This window comes from Meles meles, chromosome 9 (genome assembly GCF_922984935.1).
Source record: "Meles meles chromosome 9, mMelMel3.1 paternal haplotype, whole genome shotgun sequence".
Taxonomy (NCBI): domain Eukaryota; kingdom Metazoa; phylum Chordata; class Mammalia; order Carnivora; family Mustelidae; genus Meles; species Meles meles.
The window spans coordinates 15,200,959-15,219,771 of NC_060074.1; the positions used below are offsets into that span (position 1 = coordinate 15,200,959).

An 18,813-nucleotide genomic window follows, 5' to 3' on the forward strand; every position below is an offset into this window, starting at 1 on the left:
TTGCTCCTTCTCACTCCTACCCCTGGCAGCCCTTTGATCTGGCTTTTTTGGTTTTGTTTTTTCTCTCTAAAGTTTTGCCTTTGTAAGAATATCACATAAACAGGGGCGCCTGGGTGGCTCAGTGGGTTAAGCCGCTGCCTTCGGCTCAGGTCATGATCTCAGGGTCCTGGGATCGAGCCCCACGTTGGGCTCTCTGCTCAGCGGAGAGCCTGCTTCCCTTCCTCTCTCTCTGCCTGCCTCTCTTGTGATTTCTCTCTGGTCAAATAAATAAAATCTTTAAAAAAAAAAAAAAAGCTCTATGCTTCTGTAGGGCAGAGATAATGTAAAAAAAAAAAAAAAAAGAATATCACATAAACAGAAGCAAATGGTCTTTTGGGGCTGGCTTTTTGGCCCTGGCGCACTTGAGATTCATTCAGGTGTTTCACGGTTCCTTGCTTTGCTCCCTTTTATTACCGACTCGTGTTCTGTCATGTGGGGGCGCCACAGCGTGTTGAGCCCGTCCCCGCGGAGGGACGTTGGGATCATTTCCATTTTGGGGTTATTATGAATAAAATTGACGTAGCGTACACATGCAGACTTCGTGTGAGTGTAGGTTTTCAGTTCGTTTGGGTAAACACCTAGGGAGTAGGCTTGCTGGGTTGTGTGGTGGGTGAGTGATTTTAGGAGAGGCTGTGGGCTGTGTCCCAAAGGGGCTGAGCAGCCTTACCCCACCGCGGGGGGCGGGGGGCGGGGGGGGTAGGGGTCGGGGCTCTATTGCTCTGGGCACTTGTTAGCACTTGCTGTTGTCAGTTTGCTTTTTTGTTTTTTTTTTCAACTTTAGCCATTCTAATAGGTATATAATAGTTTCTTTGTGGTTTCGATTTTTCCATTTCCCTTATGACTAATGATGAACCTCTTTTCTCTCTTTTTTTTTTTAATTAAAGATTTTATTTATTTGACAGAGAGAGATACAAGTAGGCAGAGAGGCAGGCAGAGAGAGTGAGAGGGAAGCAGGCTCCCTGCCGAGCAGAGAGCCCGATGCGGGACTCGATCCCAGGACCCTGAGATCATGACCTGAGCCGAAGGCAGCGGCTTAAACCACTGAGCCACCCAGGCGCCCCTAGAACCTCTTTTCGTGTGCTTCTTTGCCATCTGTTTATCTTCTTTGATGAAATGTCTCTTTGTTTTGTCCCCCCCCCCACATACCTTTTGAATTGGGTTGTTTTACCAAATTCCTTTATTTCTGAATGTAAGTCCTTATTGGTTATACAATTTGGAAATATTTTCTTCCATTTGTGACGTATCTTTTTGTTCTCTTAATGATAGCTTTTAGAAGGGGCGTTTTTCCTTTTGGTTGCGTCTATTTCTTTTATGGATTGTGCTTTCAGTGTCATACCTTTAAACTTGTCATCTTTCACGAGGTCACAGATTTTGTTCTGGGTTTGTTTTTCCCTAGAACTTTTTATTTAAAGAATTTTTTTTTTAAGATTTTATTTATTTGAGAGAGCGAGCGAGAGAGAACATTAGTGGGATAGTTAGGTGTTAATTAAACTATAGTTTTGTTTGCTTTTTAACCCAAAGCAAAGTAAATGCCTTATTAGTGGAATGAATAGACAGTCTTTTGTGTTTGTCTTTGAATTACGGAGGACTCACGTGCGATTTTAGACTGGATCTAACTATATAAAACTCATACTGATTTAATTATCCGATGCTTTTAACTTGAAGATAGTTGGTTTGTATTAGTTTGTTACCGATTGATTACTAAAATGCCAATAATGTATTCTATCTGGTGATTCAGATGACAAAATGTACCTTTCAAACAACCATTTACATATTTTTATCATTGTTGCAGAGACTTGACAGTAGATTATGTTCAAGCTTGAGTACTCCAGATTTTTTATACAACAGAATTGATTTTTAGGTCTTGACGCTATCATATATATGTGAAATCAAATGATACAGAAGATCTTGAGTACTTTTATAATGTTCTTTACATGAATTCACATGAATCCAAGTTTGATAAAGTTACAGAGTTCCTGAAGACCAATTTTGCTCATGTAAACCCTTTTTACAATCATAGATAAGACTAAAAATTACCAGAAGTGTTTTTTTTCTTTTCTCCTTTCCTCCTCCCTTTCTTCCTCCCTGCACTTTCTCCTCCTCTTTCCTCTTCCCTTTATCTCTCCTCTCCTCTCCTCCCCTGGTTCTTCCTCTCTGACTTCTGCTCCCTCCCCTTCCTTTTTCTCTCTTCCCCTTCTTTCTTGCGGGCTGTGTCTCTTAAGCATGCTCCAGTACTCTGTCTGATCTGTCTGTAAGAGTAGGCCTTCAGCTGAATGACTTTAAGTGGAAGTGGAGTCAAGATAAAATTTAGGAACTGGATTGCATTAGGGAATTGGATAGATAAAGAAAAAAATGTCTTTAGTTGGCATTAGCTGTTTAAGTACTCAGCAAAACTGAGTGAAATTGCTAATAAATATTATAGGTTTAGAGATGGTATTACAAGTAAGATACATTTTGATTCCCTTTTTTTAACCTTAGCTTTTTTCTTAATTGTAAATTTCTTAAGCTCTAATTTTAAGACAAAATAATCTAGCGTTGGAGATGGAGATTTTTGATTGAATAAAGATGTGGTTGATTTGGAATTGTGTCACTTGATTGCTGAAATACTTTGTTTTCCTTTAAACTGACTGCTTTGCCACCTTGAATTTACTGCTCTTATAATTATTATTTTGAATAAGACTGTGTGAAACATTTTTTTCTTTTGCTGTCCCAAGTGTCATTCTTGTTAAGTTTTTTTTAAGGATTTATTTATTTATTTTATAGAGAGAGTTTCCTGCTTTTGCACTTTGATATGTTAGCTGACCAATAACTCTGACCTTGCATGATGTTTAACAGATAGCAATTAAATTAGCCAAATACTGTAATTTTTAATAATCTTATTATGATTCAGGCAGTGTACCTAAAGCATTTCATTGCCTGAGATAATTATCTTTTAATGACAAATTTATGCTCTGTCCCTTTTCCAGGTCATCCTGTTCAGTTCTACAGCATGAACAGACCTGCCTCTCGTCATACTCCCCCAACAATAGGGGGCTCATTGCCCTATAGACGCCCTCCTTCCATAACTTCACAGACAAGCCTTCAGAATCAGATGAATGGAGGACCTTTTTATAGCCAGAATCCAGGTTAGATTTTCTTTTTCATTCTGTAGAATACATCCAATTAAAATTTTCAGTTACAGGGGAAAAGCCTTTAATTAAAAATTACTAGCACATAATAGGTGTTAAATACTATTTGTTGAATGAATAGAAGAATGACTACAAGGTTTGCTAATGCTGTGTCATCCAGTTTTGTTTTTTTTAATCAGTACACGGTTTCTGTGTAAAGTGTAGAACTTAATTTTTCTGAGCAGAATCTTTGATTGTGTTGGTGATTATTTGCTTTTAAGAATAATATTGTGGTGAACAGTATTTCCTTCTTATTTAATCGGATATCCTTGCTCTGTGAATACCAAATAATGAAAATTGAGTGTTCGTGAACAGAGTCTGTAAGTGTAGTGAAAGAGAAGGGATATTTTTGAAGCTGTTTTGTGCTCGGCAGTTACACTGTCGTACTCAGCTGTCATACCAGACCCGTGGCGGGAAGGCTAGGGCTTGGACCGACTGATGTGGATACTGTAGTCATCTTCCAGTTGCAGCATGCATCTGGAAAAAACTAATCTGGCACACATTTAATACCACAGGTGGTCATTATTTTTGCTTCTTCCCCAGAGAGGATAAGAGCAAATATTAGACTCTCTGACTATTGTGGACATGGTGTATCAACTTACTGTGCTTTTCTGTATTTTTGCCCATAGGCCACTAAGCCTGGGTATCTTTAATATTAGGGGACAATCTTTGATTGTCGTTCCATCTTTGATAAGCAGTGAACCAGTCTACTGTGGCTCCTACCTTTTGGTGAAATCTTATTCCTTTGGAGTCATGCAGAAGAAACTTGATTCTACCTCTGCATAAATGCAGTTTAAAGAATGCTTTTGTATGTATTATCTCATTTGAGCCTCATAATCATGGGATCATTTTCATCTGTATTTTGTAGGATGAGAAACTGAGGCTGAAGTGATGTCCCATTAGGATTTGAGCTTGGGTCGTGCGCCTCTAAGTTCTGTGTTCTTCTTCGTCCTAGCCTCCTTACCTTCAGATTTAAAAGAAAAATCTCTCTGAATCTCCTAGTCTTCTCTTTGGTGGGGGTGAGGGGTGGTGAAGAAGATGTCCGCATCATGATAGAAAATGCGTGAGAGCCAGAGACCTTGTCGGTCTTTATACAGTGTTATGCTGGGATAGTGCTCAGGAAATTCACTGTGGTTCTCTGCGAGATGGCAATCTGGCGGGACTGTTACGATATTTGGTTGAGTTTGAAAGGGCATTATAACATAGGAATTAAAAGATGGAACACCCAGTGTCTAGCGCCAAGTCCTCCGAGCACAGTAACTGTTTTCTAATGATCCTAAGGGTGCAATAGTTGTTTTCTAATGAGATTATTTCAGAAGCAAGTTAATGAAAGGAACACTTTGATCAGGGCATAACTGAAACCACTTTGGTTCTCATTGTTTCTTAATAATCTAACCAAAGAAATAGGAACACAAATTTACCATTCATCATGTCAGCAGCAAAGAGGATAACTGAAATAAATAGAGCTAAACGTAAGTTAACAGTTTTTACCTTAAATATGAGTGTGAAGGGCTTTGGTGGTGAAGTATGTGTGTACACACACAGACACACACGTGTATTTGTACATTTACATATCTAAACCTAGTTTGGTAAATGTCTTAGTTCAGGCTGCTGTCATAAAGTGCCATAGGACAGGTGACTTATAAATAACAGAAATTTATGTCTCACAGTTCTGGAGGTGGAAAGTCAGATCAGGGTGCTAACATGGTCAAGTTATGGGGTTCTCTTCTAGGTAGCTGACTTCCATCTTCTTGTATCCCCACATGGTGGAAAAAGAGGGAGTTTTCTAGGTCTCCTTTATAAGGGCATGAATTCCATTCTAGAGCGGTCAACCCTCATGACCTAATTGCCTCCTAAAGACCCCACCTCCTAATATCATCACATTAGAATTTCAACATATGAATTTAGGGTTGCATAAATATTCAGTCCATCACATTAAAGAATCGGTAATGTGGTGTTTAAGTACCAACGTCTTTCGTAATAGATAATCCTATATTTTATTGCTCACAGTTCCTTACAGCAAAGACTAAAAAACCTAATTCATAAAGTGAAACGTTTCCAAGAAATGTGACTGTATATAGTTGTATGAGAGAGGAATTTGTGAACGAGTATGGTGTTTTACACAGGGAAAATGTCAAGGTTTACTCATTGAATGTTATGAAAACAACTACAAAGGAACTGAAAAAATAACATTGGGTTGGTGGTATTGAGAAGAAGGCCAATAACATATATCCTCTAAATGAAAGTTAAGTTACAGCATTACCATAAATTTCCAGAAGAATACAGATGTGGTAAGGCTTTATTAGCAAAGTATGAATAAAGGGCAGTAGCAAGAAGCATTTTTCAAATCCTTATATTAGGCAGTCTTTAGGGTTTGTTAGAGAATCCTTACTCTTTTATTATTATTATTATTATTATTATTATTTTAAGAATGCTTACTGTAATGAGAGCAAAAAAGCCAGAAAACAAACTGAAAAGTGTAATATTCTCAAATGACCAAGTAAGCCAGATAGACCCTTAACACTGTTATTAACACAAGCTGTGTTTTTAAACTTTGTGTTAATTTGCTGCTTTTTCTTAGCATAACGTCTTGTGATTTTTTTTGCTTGGAAAGGAATAACAACAATGATCCAATTCTTTTAACCCTTCTGAAACTACAGAACTGATAATTATTTGGTAACCGTATTCTTTTCCATCAAAAAAGCCTCCTTACTCAGTACGATGAGTTAAGTTCACTTTTAAATACTCCCTGCTGTTCATGTTTAGGAAATGTTTCACTCTTAAAATGAATTGCTCAAATATTTTCCTTTACTGTAATGTAAAATATAAGCACCTAAATTTGAATGCACTCTCAGATGTCTATAACCTCCGAAGGTAGTATTCTTTTCTTTAAAAAAGATTTATTTATTTATTTGTTTTAGGGGCTGGGTGGGGGAGAGGGGGAAAAGGGGAGAGAAACTTAAGCAGACTCTGCACTCAGTGCAACCCTGAGATCGTGACGAGCTGAAACCCAGAGTCGGACACTTAACTGACTGCATGGCCGAGGTGCCCCCCTGGTATCCTTTAATGGTTTTAGAAGTAGTATTCATTTAGAACATTTAGAGTCTTCCTTTTGTCTGATTTTCTCGGAGTATTTATAGATCTGTAGAAATAAGCTATAAAATTTTTATATTTTGTTACTTTTCAAAACGTTTTGAAGTAGACGTTTTAAAACAGTAAGCCTCAAAGATTATGCTCCACGGGATTTCATAAATAGCCAGGAAGGTCATGTTCAGAACGTCTGTGTATCTCATCAGCGCAGACTCATCCTCTACGTGTGGTTTGCTCGCAGAGCCTTACTTTGTACATACCACCTTGTTACTGTGTGTAGAACTGAAGATCTCTCTAAAACGCCAGTCACCTGGTGAGGCCACGTCTTCACATTAACATCGTTAGTATGTATTGTGAACATAAAACTCCCGAATCTAGTTTGGAGATCTTTTGGTGGCTATAGGGAAAGGGTCTTGTCATAGGAAGAATCATCTGAACTAAGTGGAGTGGAAACAAGTGTCTGGTTCCTTCTCTTCCCTGCTCATGAGATGTTAGGACTAGAACCAAATAGTGCAGACGATTCTTCTCATCAAAATCCTGCTTCCGTCTTCTAGAATGGTTTGCTTTCAGCTCAGCTCTAAGGAAAATAAATCTAGTCTAAAGTAGGATGTTGTGGTTCACAGGAGTTCTGGTCAGATAGAATCTTAATGCGGTCCAGAAAGAAAATGCTGTGGTACCGAAATTAATTTGGATCCTCACATTAAATTTTTGCCCTGGGGTGACCTTTGTAAACTCCATTTGGAACTGAATTTTTTTTCTTTTTAAGATTTTATTTATTTATTTATTTATTTATTTATTTGACAGAGAGAGAGAGAGATCACAAGTCGGCAGAGAGAGAGCAGGAAGCAGGCTCCCTGCTGAGCAGAGAGCCTGATGTGGGGCTCGATCCCAGGACCCTGAGATCATGAACTGAGCCGAAGGCAGAGGCTTAACCCACTGAGCCACCCAGGTGCCCCTGGAGCTAAATTTTTTAAACATGATCTAGCTTCGAGAAAAATCCAACTTGTTTTGTAACAAAGTAAATGTTTTTTAGGAAGATTTGGGATTGGATTTTACCTGGGCTGTTGTTGGTGGACTTCTTAAAACCATATGATTTCAGATTTTCACTTTCAGAACTAGAAAAGAAATAGAACATACTCATCTTAAAAAATAATAATACACTTGATCTACCTATAAACAGACTCTTCTGAGTTAAACACCTAATCATTCCGGTTTAGCTGAGCACCAGAAGGTCATTAAAAAAAAAAAAATAAAATGGATGAGAAATAGGACTGAAGTGGGGAATTCCCTACTTTTCTGTTATGGGACTGTTGGTAACAGAAGAGGAACATTTTCATCTTATTTGATGGGAACATACACCCAGTAAATACTTTGCTGGAATTCCAGTTGCTGTCTCCTTCTTTTATCAGCTTTGTCTCTGCTACTTCTGTGTTTATCATGTCCTCTTCTTCCTCCAAGTTTGGAAACACAGGGTATTGGGAACATACCAGCAATTGTTCCAAGCCTCTGTGAGGGGGAGACAAGGCACCGAAGGGTTTACTACCAAGAAGTACAACCTTAGGGAAAAACCTAATCAAAAGGTACCTTTTAAGAAAGGTACTTGTTTCTAGGGTTATTCTACTCTGTCCCTTACAGCTAGATACTCTTCAGTGTTAACCAGTAGCTGAACTCTTGTCTATGTATCACGTATGTTTCTTAGTTACCAAGTAGTACTTTTTTCATACTATTACTAAGTTTTCTTCTTTTCTCTGTGTTTGTGCTGCATCGTTTTTTTTTTTCTTTTTCTTTTTTTGGTGACAGGTCCTAGGTTAGGCATTCTGCATGCATTAGTTTTTGGTTTTTGTTCTTTTTAAATCTTTGCAACTGCTCTGTGAAGCAAACCACTTTTTTTCATCACATTTATGGATTAGGTCCAAAGAAATGATTACTAGGTGTTTAGCAACAAGGGAATGGCGAATCAGGTGTTCGGTGCTGGGTGACTTTGAAGTCCAGTCTTTCACCACTGAGCACTCTTCCCCCTAAGGCACTTGCCTAGTTCCTGTCCACCTGCTTACTTTTCCAGGTGTGCACTGGTCACTGGTCATGCTGCTCTAGACCTGTCTGTCAGCCTCTGCCCTCACTTGGTTCTCGTCTTGTCGTTCTCTACTCTTCTCTGCTTGTTGAACTCCTTTCCTTCTAGTGCCTGCCCAGAGAGCGTTTCTGGGTGGCCTTCCTTACAAATAGCGCCGACTCTCCCAGCACAGCCCCCCCCACCCAGTGGATTGCTACAAACAATTTCTGGGCTCAGGTTATGTTCTTTTGCATCTCCGGTTCGAATGTGAGACCTTTGAGGGCAGTGACTCATCTTTTCAGTTGTATTAGTCTTAACGTAACTTGGAGTTAATACAGGTGTTCTCTTTTCATAAGAAGATACATACTGTGCTTGACACTCATTCTGAAGGAAAAGTGTACCTGTAGAATTAATCTTGGGCTATTGTTTGGCACGTACCAGGTTTATTTATTTACATACGTTAAACATTCGTTGCAGGCTGACTACGTGCCTGCACTGTACCAGGTGTTTGCGATAGAGGGAAAGACGCGTTGGGGAGGAGAGAGTGATTTGAATGAGTCCAGTGTTTTTTGGTATGAATTGGATTATGAAAAATTGTAATGACACAGACCTAACTCTCAGAATGGTTTGATACTGGCTTCCTTGCAGAGTGCTTGCCATTACTAGAAAGTCGGTAAATATTTAATTAATGAATGAAGAACCAATTAATTTGCCTGTTAATTAAGTAATGGAAAGTGTCAATTTAGGATGTTGGGATACAATTTTTTTTCTGGTATTGAACATTTAAACTCGTAACCTTTAAAATCCTGAAAACCAAATTATTCATGATAATCTGCAGAAATTCTTTGAGAAAATATGTTGTTAATGATACGACAAGATCGGTTTGGTATTACATGTTAGAATAGATCTGTATATAAGAAATGCTTCCTCTTACAATTTTTAGAACTTTCTTTAAACTCCCCCTAATACTTTGTTTTTTGTGTTAATGTATTATCCCTCAAAAGAGGGTCTTTAAGATAGCTTAAAAATATTTGTACCTAGGGGTTTCCCTCCTTATATGTTTGTTTTATTGTATTAGCTTTTCCTTTTAATGTGACTCGCCCTTACCCCTTACCCTCCGCACCTTTTTGTTTTCGCAGTATCTCTTGCTCCTCCTCCTCCCTCCATCCTACAGGTAACTCCTCAGTTACCTTTAATGGGATTTGTGGCCAGAGTCCAAGAAAATAGTAAGTTTATGTCTTCTTTATGCTGTAGATCAGATTATAGGCATAAAATGTCATTTATATATGATTTGGCTGAATAGTCCTTCGTTCACTGAGAGTTCACATATTTGCATATCATGGACAAGTTCCTCGGTGCGCAGCTAGTGTGATAAAATCATTAAGATGAAGTTCTTTGCTTCCAGATAAGTTAAAATCTGGTAGTGAAGATGAGACAAGAATAAAATAAAGCCCATGTAAGAAAAGAAAGACCACATCTAACCAAGGAGATGCTACTTAGTTCCCCAGACAGCCCGTCTCTTTCTCTGCGTTGCTCAGACAGCTAGAAGCCTCATTTGCTGTCACTGGAGTCGCAGGGTCTGGTGGCCGGCCTTGAGAATCTTCCTCCGGTCTTGTGATTCCAGGTGTACAAATGGCCTTGCCGTGGCAGGTCTCAGGGGACCAAATTGCCAGTCTGTCTCTCCCAGGAGGCCTCGTAGATTGGCAATGAATTTCCATTGGCCTGTAGTCTGGGGTTGAGACATGCAGGACCAGATAACTAATTTTACTGGCCCATTCAGTCTTCTCCTAGGAAAGCATTAAGGAAGCTCAGGAGACTGATGTCTCCGAAGCAGGAGGCCTGTGTCACATTCAGCGAGGAACTGCTGTTACAGAGACTAGTGAACATAGGCCATAAGATGAATTCTTTTCGGGGGAGAGGTCTATGCAAGGAGCCCGCATCACAGTCACACAGTTGCATGACGGGCGTGGAATCTGAGCGAGGGGTTTCCATTAATGAAAAGTTTAATGCCATCAGTATGATGAAGCCCGATGTATGCATCTCATAACAGGGGCGGCCTGACCAGAGGGGTAGAAATATTTGCAGTGTCTTGCTTAGGACTCCTGGTTCTTCGATGGGCGTTGCTGATACCAGAATGGGAGCTCTTAGGAGAGCGGGAATTTTCGGTGGTTCTGTTGGCTGGCAATGTTTCCCCTGCACTTAAGAGAAGCTTCCGACACAAAGCAGACACTTGAGTCCCTGGTTTGTTGTTATTGTTGTTTTGTTTTGGGGGTGGTTGATTTTTTGTTTGTTTTTTGTGCTTTTGTATCTAACCAAATGTCCCCTTTTTATGGACACATTTCTTTGTTGCATTTTAACTGGTTGGAATCCTGTCCCGCTTGCCTGAGGGCTCACGGTCTCTTCAGGTGCCTTTGCATCTCTGTTCGCTTCTGAAAATAGTCTGACTTCCGCTTATGGGAAGGTAAACCGGGAGCACCTCCAGGGTCCGGCAGTGTGATTGCCTTTTGGGACGGTCTTTTCTTTCTTCCCATAGTCACATGTATTTCTCACCTACAAAATGTAGAAGAATAAGAAAACTTTGTGTATGAGGTGAGCTGTGGCTGATTGTACGGACATAGCAGGACTTCTGCATTCAAATGAATGTTCGCTTCAAAACATTCACCTTGGAAAGACATGTACTTGTCTTTTAGAATTATCTTCTTAGTTTTCAGGTATATTACTTTGAAGATACTCTGGTAGCAGATAGTCTGTAATAAGATTGATATTTGGAAACAGTCTGGAATTACTTGGAACCAGGTATACTGGGCTGAGTAGTGCAGCTATGATTCTGTTATTCTTAAAATCCTTCTATGGCTCCCCATTGCTCTTTGGATAGAATTCAAACTGTTGGAAGGCCCTTCCTGCCTAGTCCTCTTCAGCTTCCTTATGCCTCTTTCTACTAAACTTTGGCCAGTTCATTGAAGGGTTCCTACTTTCTTACCTTTGTATTTTTTTTTCTCCCTTCACATCTGACATGAAACATCCCCCCTCACTCTGTCCTGCCCTCTGGCCATTAACTCTTACTTATTCTTCAGGTTCAGGAAGCCTTTCCTGACCTATGTAAGAGTTCTGGTCTGTTGCTGTGTTTTTCATAGTGACTTAAAGCACTTACTGCATGTAATTACAAGTGAAAATTTGGTTGTCCCTGTCTCTATGACTTTGGCCGACTGCTCTGTCTCAGTGCTGAACATAGTGGCTAGCCGAAGTAGGCTCTCAGTTGATGTTTGTTGAATGAGTAATCATGAAATACGACTTTAAAGTTACTGATCTTGTCCCATAATAGTGTGTCTTTTAAGATAACAGGCATTGAAGTTCAAATTCCTGCTTTTCCACTTACTTAGTGTAGGACTACTTAATCCTGGAAAGCCAGTTTCCACATAAAATGAGGATTAAAATGGTATGTCAGTCTCATTAACTCTGAGGCATTATAAGAGATAGTAAAAATGAGCAATGGCAGAATCTTTGAGTAATTTTATAATGTAGTTTCTCAAGGTGATTGTTTTGAAAGACAGCGTTCCTTTGGATCTTTGTTTTTACGTAATTGTTTAAAATCAGCCTCTTTACCGTATAAATGCAAATAGGTTATATTGACTCCCAACCTTATGTAATTTGTCATAAAATATATGCTAAATCACATATCTGTAGTTTTTACTTTAAAAACCCACTAGGAGTAAAAGAATCACTTTTAATGAGTAAAGTCTGGAAGTGCGTCAAGCAGGCAGGTCAGGAAGTCGAGTGGCCGCACACGGGAGAACCCTGGAACTGGACAGAGGATGACACGGACGTCCCGGGCCTCACCAGACGCCAGCCGGCTTCTCACGTCCACTTGCTTGAATCAGTAGGCTCCGATGAAAGAGAGAAAATAAACAGGATTGCTCAGAGAGTTTCACAGAAACAGTACTGGCACCTCACGAATAAGAATACATAATAAATAAAATTGGGCAGCTGATCAATGCAGCTTTACTCAGTTTATTTTGTTGAGCTGGGTCCAGTTATGTACCAACCATTTTGAAAAGCTTTGAATTGCCTGAGTTTGGATATATGCTGATACCTGAGCTGTGGAAGCAGATTTTTAAGTCACTCTTGCATATTTAGCTTGAGGAAATTCTGGATAATAAATCAGTCTGAACTAGGTGAAATTCTCTCTATTAAAAAATAGCAAACACAAACATCTTCATGGATGAAGTTACCCAAAGTCTTGTGATTTCCATTCCACTAATTTGGTAAAATGCTATGAAAAAAAAATTCATTGAAAGAAATGTACTAATATTTGACTATTTACAAGTGCATTCTAGTTTATTAAAAATTAAGTATGTTTGTAAATGCCCAAATTATTAATATTTTTGATAACCACTGCTCCTTGGATATAATATAAAAACCAAACTATATTGTACTTACTCTTTCTTTGAAAAAGAGGATTGTGTATTAGCATAAACAGGTTCCAAGAGGCTCATTTAATAAATACTGTTTTGGTTAAGCTTTATTTAACACCCATCAGCCCTGACCCAGAGGGAGAAGAAAGTCATGCTTGGAGATTTGAAACATTGTAGTTGGTGGGGAGCCTTCTCTTGCTCACTTATTTTTTGAAAAGATCATTTTTAAAGTTAGCTTATAATGGATAATTTGTTTCGGGGTACAAGTCTGTGATTCGTCAGTCTTACACACTTCACAGCACTAAATCATAGCACATGCCCTCCCCAGGGTCCATTACCCAGCGAAAGATCATTATTTTCAAGTCTAGATGGATATTCCATGTATGCAGAGGCTTGGATAGAAAATACGGAACTTTGCACGACAGGTGGTTTTGTTATCAGCTTGATACACTCTCAGTTTCAGATACACCACCTCCACCGCCACCTGTGGAAGAGCCGGTCTTTGATGAGTCCCCTCCCCCACCGCCTCCCCCAGAAGACTATGAAGAGGAGGAAGCCGCTGTGGTTGAGTATAGCGATCCTTACGCTGAAGAGGACCCACCGTGGGCTCCAAGGTCTTACTTGGAAAAGGGTAAGTTTCAGAGGGATATCTCGAGGGATGGGAAGAAGTGGAATTTACTCACACTGAAAACCTGACTTATTTCTTTACTGATAGGTAAAGTTTTGCTCGCCTAATCTATGCAACATTTTATTAATTTAGCTTACAAGATTCATAATTTTTGAAACTCACACTCGTAAAATTCTGTGACTCTCTGATTTTATACTGATGGTTATTTATTGTCCCTACTGCACATGCTTTTTTATGAGTGGTTTCTATAAGACAGAAATCTTAAAAATAGACTTTTTCTGCAATGCCTCTGGAAGAGGATGACATTTCCAAATTATTAGTTATTTTTGTGGTATCTTCTTTCAGATATTTTAGGTTAAGCATCTGCATATGAGATTTTCTTCCAAACAATAATGGTTTCTCAGTTCCTTTGCAAAGTACTGTTGGGCATTTTTTTAAGTGAAAAGTTTCTCTGAATGAAACTTTTCTGACATGACACTTTTGGGACACAGTCTTCCAAATCTCACCAAGACTAGCTCAGAAAAAATGTATGCTATCTTCAAATTTTCTGTTAAGGGAATCGAAGCTACTAACTTAGTGGTTTTAAAAATTGACCACATTAGAATCAGCTGGGGAGCTTCCTCTAACAAATAGGGTAAAGGTAAAGTACCAGTGACAGATTTACCCTTCCTCTTAAAGCAGGAATGAATCCAGAGAAAAAATACAAAAATAATGATTTTCAGACACTGGATAACAGGCAATGGTAGACTGTGACCCCATGGAGAAGGAAGTCAAACAAGGTAAACCTTTGATCGTCTGAGTTTGCCAAGTAGGGGAAATTTCTGGGCCACAGTGCAAGGAGGTGGAACCCAAACAGAGCCTGGAGATCTCACTGCATAGACAAGGTCTCTCAGTATGCAGAGATCAGAGTCTTAGGAGGCCACAGAGAAGAAGTAGTTACACAAAGACAGAGGACAGCGCTCTGGAGATCTGCAGAAGCGTCCCCTTATGTCTTTGAGTGAATAGTCCTCTATGCAAGTGTGTGAAAAAACCACCTGAGATTGGAGAGAGAACAACCAGAAAGAAATACGCAAAAAAAAATTACTGGAAATAACAAGTCTGGGAATGGTTCATGCTCCTGAACCAGCCAGAACAGAAAGACCTTGCAATGCACAGGGTATAGAGAAGAGGCCTCAAAACTGTGCCTTTAGTGATGGGGCCAAATTAGCCATACACTAAAGGTTACTCCAGACTCCCTAACAAATGCTTAAATACAAACCCTGAAAGCATCCAACTGATTTCACATAACTTAGTTGATCTCTAGAACAAAATCCAACATTGCTCAAAAAAGTAAAGAAAAAAAAATCCAGAGCACCAAAAGGTAAGATCCACAGTGTCTGAAATCCAATCAAAAATTCCAAGGCATGTAAAAAAGCAGGAAAATATAACTAAAAGAAGTCAGTGAAAAGAAACAGAAATGATTGAGATGGGGGAATTACCAGACAAGGGTGTTTATATTACAAATGCCCCATGGGTCCAAGACGGTAAAAGCAAACATAAACACAAAAGAGGAGCAGAATGTCTTAAAAAGAGAGAGAGAGAGAGACCCACACAGAATTTCTAGAGATGAAAAATAACAGTATCTGAAGTGACCGTTGAGAAGAAAAGATCAGCAACCTGGATGATATGACAATAAAAACTATCCAGAATGAGACGTGGAGAAACCAAAAACGGCAACAGATATGTGGGACAATATCAAATAGTTTTCATTTGCAGAAGATACGATTTTTTTTTTTTTAAATTATTTGAGAGAGTGCAAAAGCAGGGGGAGTAGCGGAGGGAGAGGGAGAAGCAGATTCTCTTGCCGAGCAGAATGCCTGATGGGCTGAATCCCAGGACCCTGAGATCATGTCCTGAGCCGAAGGCAGACACTTTACTGACTGAGCCACTCAGGTGCCCCAGAAGATATGATTTTATATGTAGAAAATCCTACAAGGAATCCACAAGGAAGCTGATAGAGCTAAAAAGCGAGCTCAGCAAGATTGTAAGCCCAAAGCCAACGTGCAGAATTAATTGGATTTTATTTTTTACTTTATTTTTAAAAAGACTTTATTAGAGAGCGACAGAGATAGTGAGAGAGAGCATGATGGGGAGGAGAGGGAGAAGCAGGCTCCCCACTGAGCAGGGAGCCCGATGCAGGGCTTGATTCCAGGATCCTGGGATTGTGACCTGAGCTGAAGGCAGATGCTTAATGGACTGAGCCACCTGGGTGCCCCAAATTAATTGAATTTTTACATACGAGCAACAAATACTTGGTGATTGAAATTTATTCAATTATACCTTTTGTAGTACCATCGAAAATATGAAATACTTAAGGATAAACTTAATAAAACATATGTAAGACCTATATGAGAACTGTAAAACATTAGGAAAAATTAATAAAGGCCTTAAATAAATCAAGAGATATTATTATGCTCTTTGATCATTATTGTTCAATAATTGGTCTTACCCAAATTGATCTGTAAATTGAATGCAATTTCAGTACAAATTCTGGGAGCCATTCTTACAGAGATTGACAGGGGGATTCTGATAGTTACATGGAAATATAAAAGATCTAGTGGAATCAAAACAGTCAACTAATGTTGGAAGACTTAAACTAAGGCTACAGTATTTGGGACAGTGTGATCTGATATAAGTATAGAAATATAAGTCAGTAGAATATAGAATCTAGAAAAAGATCCACACATGTTGTTTAACAAAGGTGTCAAGGTGATTCAGTGGGGAAAGGGTAGTGTTTTCAACAAATGTGCTACAACAATTGGAGATCCATCATTTGGGGAGCTTGTATTAACGAATAGTGGACTTCCATTTCTGGCCAAGGTAGAGGTAAAAAATTAATGTTCATGTAATTTCTACCCTTACTTTACCATATACAAAAATTACCTTGAAATGTATTTTAGACCTAATGTACAACCTACACTATACAACTTCTGGAGAAAAATATAGGGCAAAAATCTCTGTGTTCTGGGATTAGGAAAAAAAATTATAGAGAGCACATAAAAATTCATAGACTGAATTTCATTAAATTTTTCTTCTTCAACGATGCTATAAATAACAAGGCAAGCCTAGACTGGGAAGAATTTTTAGCAAAATCACTCAGTAAGAAGGCAAAAAACTTGTAGAAAAAAAATTTGAACATACTTCATTTAGGTGCATGAATTACAGATAAGCTCACGAGAAGATGCTTAACATTATTAGTCATTAGGGAAATGCAGATTAAAGCCACAGTGAACCAGACCAAATCCCACTGCACACCCTCTAGAATAACTACAGTCCGAAAACCGGACGATACCAAGTATTGGAGGGAGTGTGGTGAAGCTGGCGCGCTTAGGCTTTGCCGGTGAGAGTGCAGCACGTTCCAGCTACTTTGTCAGTTGTTTTTGTTTTTTTTTAAGATTTTATTTATTTATTTGACAGATAGAGATCACAAGTAGGCAGAGAGGCTGGCAGAGAGAGAGGGGGAAGCAGGCTCCCCACTGAGCAGAGAGCCCGATGTGGGGCTCGATCCCAGGACCCTGAGATCATGACCTGAGCTGAAGGCAGAGGCTTTAACCCACTGAGCCACCCAGGTGCCCCCAGCTGTCAGTTTCTTAAGAAATTAGACATACACTTGCCAAGCTCATCTGGCAGTCCTTTCCTACATATTACTTAAGAGGAATGAAGACCTATGTTCACACACAGACTTGAACTCAAACGTTCATAGCTGCTTTATTCATAATAGCTAAAACCTGGAAACAGCCCACATGCCTTTCAGCTAGTGAATGGATAAACTAGTTGCAGGATATCCATCCATTCAATGGAATACTGTGCAGTGAAGAAAAAGGAACAGTCTTACTGATACAAGCAACAGTATGGATGGATTTCAGGCATTCTACTGATGAGAGAATCCGGACACTAAGGACTCATACTTCATGGTCCCATTTAAATGAAATCTAGAAGATCAGTGGTTTTCAGGGACCAATGCTGGTGGGTGAGGGAATTTACGTAGGGGCAAAAGGAAACTTTGCGGTGGTGGCATGTTCTATATGATGATTGTGGTGGCGGCGGTGATGTATGTGTCATGTATCCGGTGCATACATTTGGCAAAACTCATTGAACTCTACATGTAAGTGGTTATATTTTATGTCTAAATTACACCTTAATAAAGCTGTTTTTTTCAGGAAAATAGCCTGAAGTCCTACAGTAGTAGGGTATGACTTTGGGCATTGACATGTTTTACAAACTCCCTACCTGATTTTCACACTGTCCAGATAAAGTGATGACAGTTTTCAGCTCTGAAAAACCAGGTCAGTTATTCCTTAAGAGAACAGCACAATGAAAGAACGGTTTTGCTTTCTAACAATGTACTCTTCATTGAATATGTTAAAAATCTGGAGAAATTGGTAAGAGAAGATAGCGAGTTACTTTCAGTCCAAGTTACTCTTTGGAGTTTAAGAGTATGTCTGAATTGTTCTCTAAGATGTTTTTCAAAGTTTGATTTGTCCTTAAGTTCAGATCTTTTAAAACATGAAAATCAAGTAAGTGCTTTCTTACTCTTTCTGGCAAAACAAAAAGAATCAACCATGCTTTGCCTATGGTGGCTTTTTCGTTTGAGTGTACATCAGTGTTAAGCCTGCTGCCTAATGACTCATTTTGTCAGCTGAGACTGTAGGGCCTGCCTGCATTTGAGTAGCATTTCGTATGTTTGCACCTCCCGACCTAAGAAACCAGAATCCCATGGGCATGCATCCCAGCATCAGAATTTTTTAAAGTTCTTCCCATAATTCCAAGGTTGAGAACCATTGCCATTGGAGGTGGTTTATCTTAACTTTTGATTACTGCCAATACTAGCCAAATGGAGATAAGGTGTATATGTAAGTATTTTGATTTAAAAGAACACATATTTTTATGTATTTATTATGTGCTTGGTATAATGCTAGAGTTACTATGTATGTAAGGCAATTAGTCTCTCCATTTTGCAAACTAGGAAATTGAGGTTCAAAATAATTTATATAACAGGAAATGTTAGTGTTACAAAAAAGATAGTATCATAATAGCTATTAATGATAATAAAATATGCTAACAGTTATATAGATGTTTACGTATCATAAACAAGGCCCAGGGCTATATCTTGTATATTCATTGCTTCATTTGATGCAACTATATTGTTTTGAGGGTTAGGACCATGCAATTCCCATTATACAGATGAGTAAAAAGAAGCTTAGGAAAGTTAAGTATATTCTGTAAACTCACAAGTGTAGAGCTGGGATTTGAACTAGGTGGTATAACCCTAGAGCCCACATTGGTTTTTTTCCCCCCTTTCTCCTAGAGCCCGAGTTCTTAACCACTGTACTCAGCTTGATTTCAGATCTGGCACTGAGTCTTAGCTGTACTTTTTATTAGCGTTAA

The 18,813-nt window shown here is 39.0% G+C and overlaps 1 protein-coding gene and 1 long non-coding RNA gene across 38 annotated transcripts in view; one reads left to right on the top strand and one right to left on the bottom strand.

Annotated features, from left to right (window-relative positions):
* The window catches only part of ABI2 (abl interactor 2), a 117,493-nt gene that overhangs the window by 92,862 nt on the left and 5,818 nt on the right, over positions 1-18,813 (top strand). For 18 of the 36 annotated variants that reach the window (XM_046018409.1, XM_046018421.1, XM_046018410.1 and 15 more), the window contains 3 exons: positions 3,006-3,164; positions 9,486-9,572; positions 13,216-13,389. In XM_046018409.1, coding sequence (XP_045874365.1) covers positions 3,006-3,164; positions 9,486-9,572; positions 13,216-13,389 — 420 coding nt within the window. The remainder of the gene's footprint in view (positions 1-3,005; positions 3,165-9,485; positions 9,573-13,215; positions 13,390-18,813) is intronic. The other 18 variants (XM_046018413.1, XM_046018430.1, XM_046018414.1 and 15 more) reach the window with 1 other exon arrangement.
* LOC123950535 lies at positions 7,161-13,221 on the bottom strand. Of its 2 annotated transcripts, XR_006820248.1 has the most exons (4): positions 13,097-13,221; positions 12,069-12,228; positions 9,470-10,896; positions 7,161-7,411 (listed from the first exon to the last, which is right to left on the bottom strand). It is a non-coding gene; the product is annotated as an uncharacterized LOC123950535 (long non-coding RNA). The 2 variants fall into 2 exon arrangements; XR_006820247.1 differs by lacking the exon at positions 13,097-13,221 and having other exon boundaries at positions 12,069-13,071.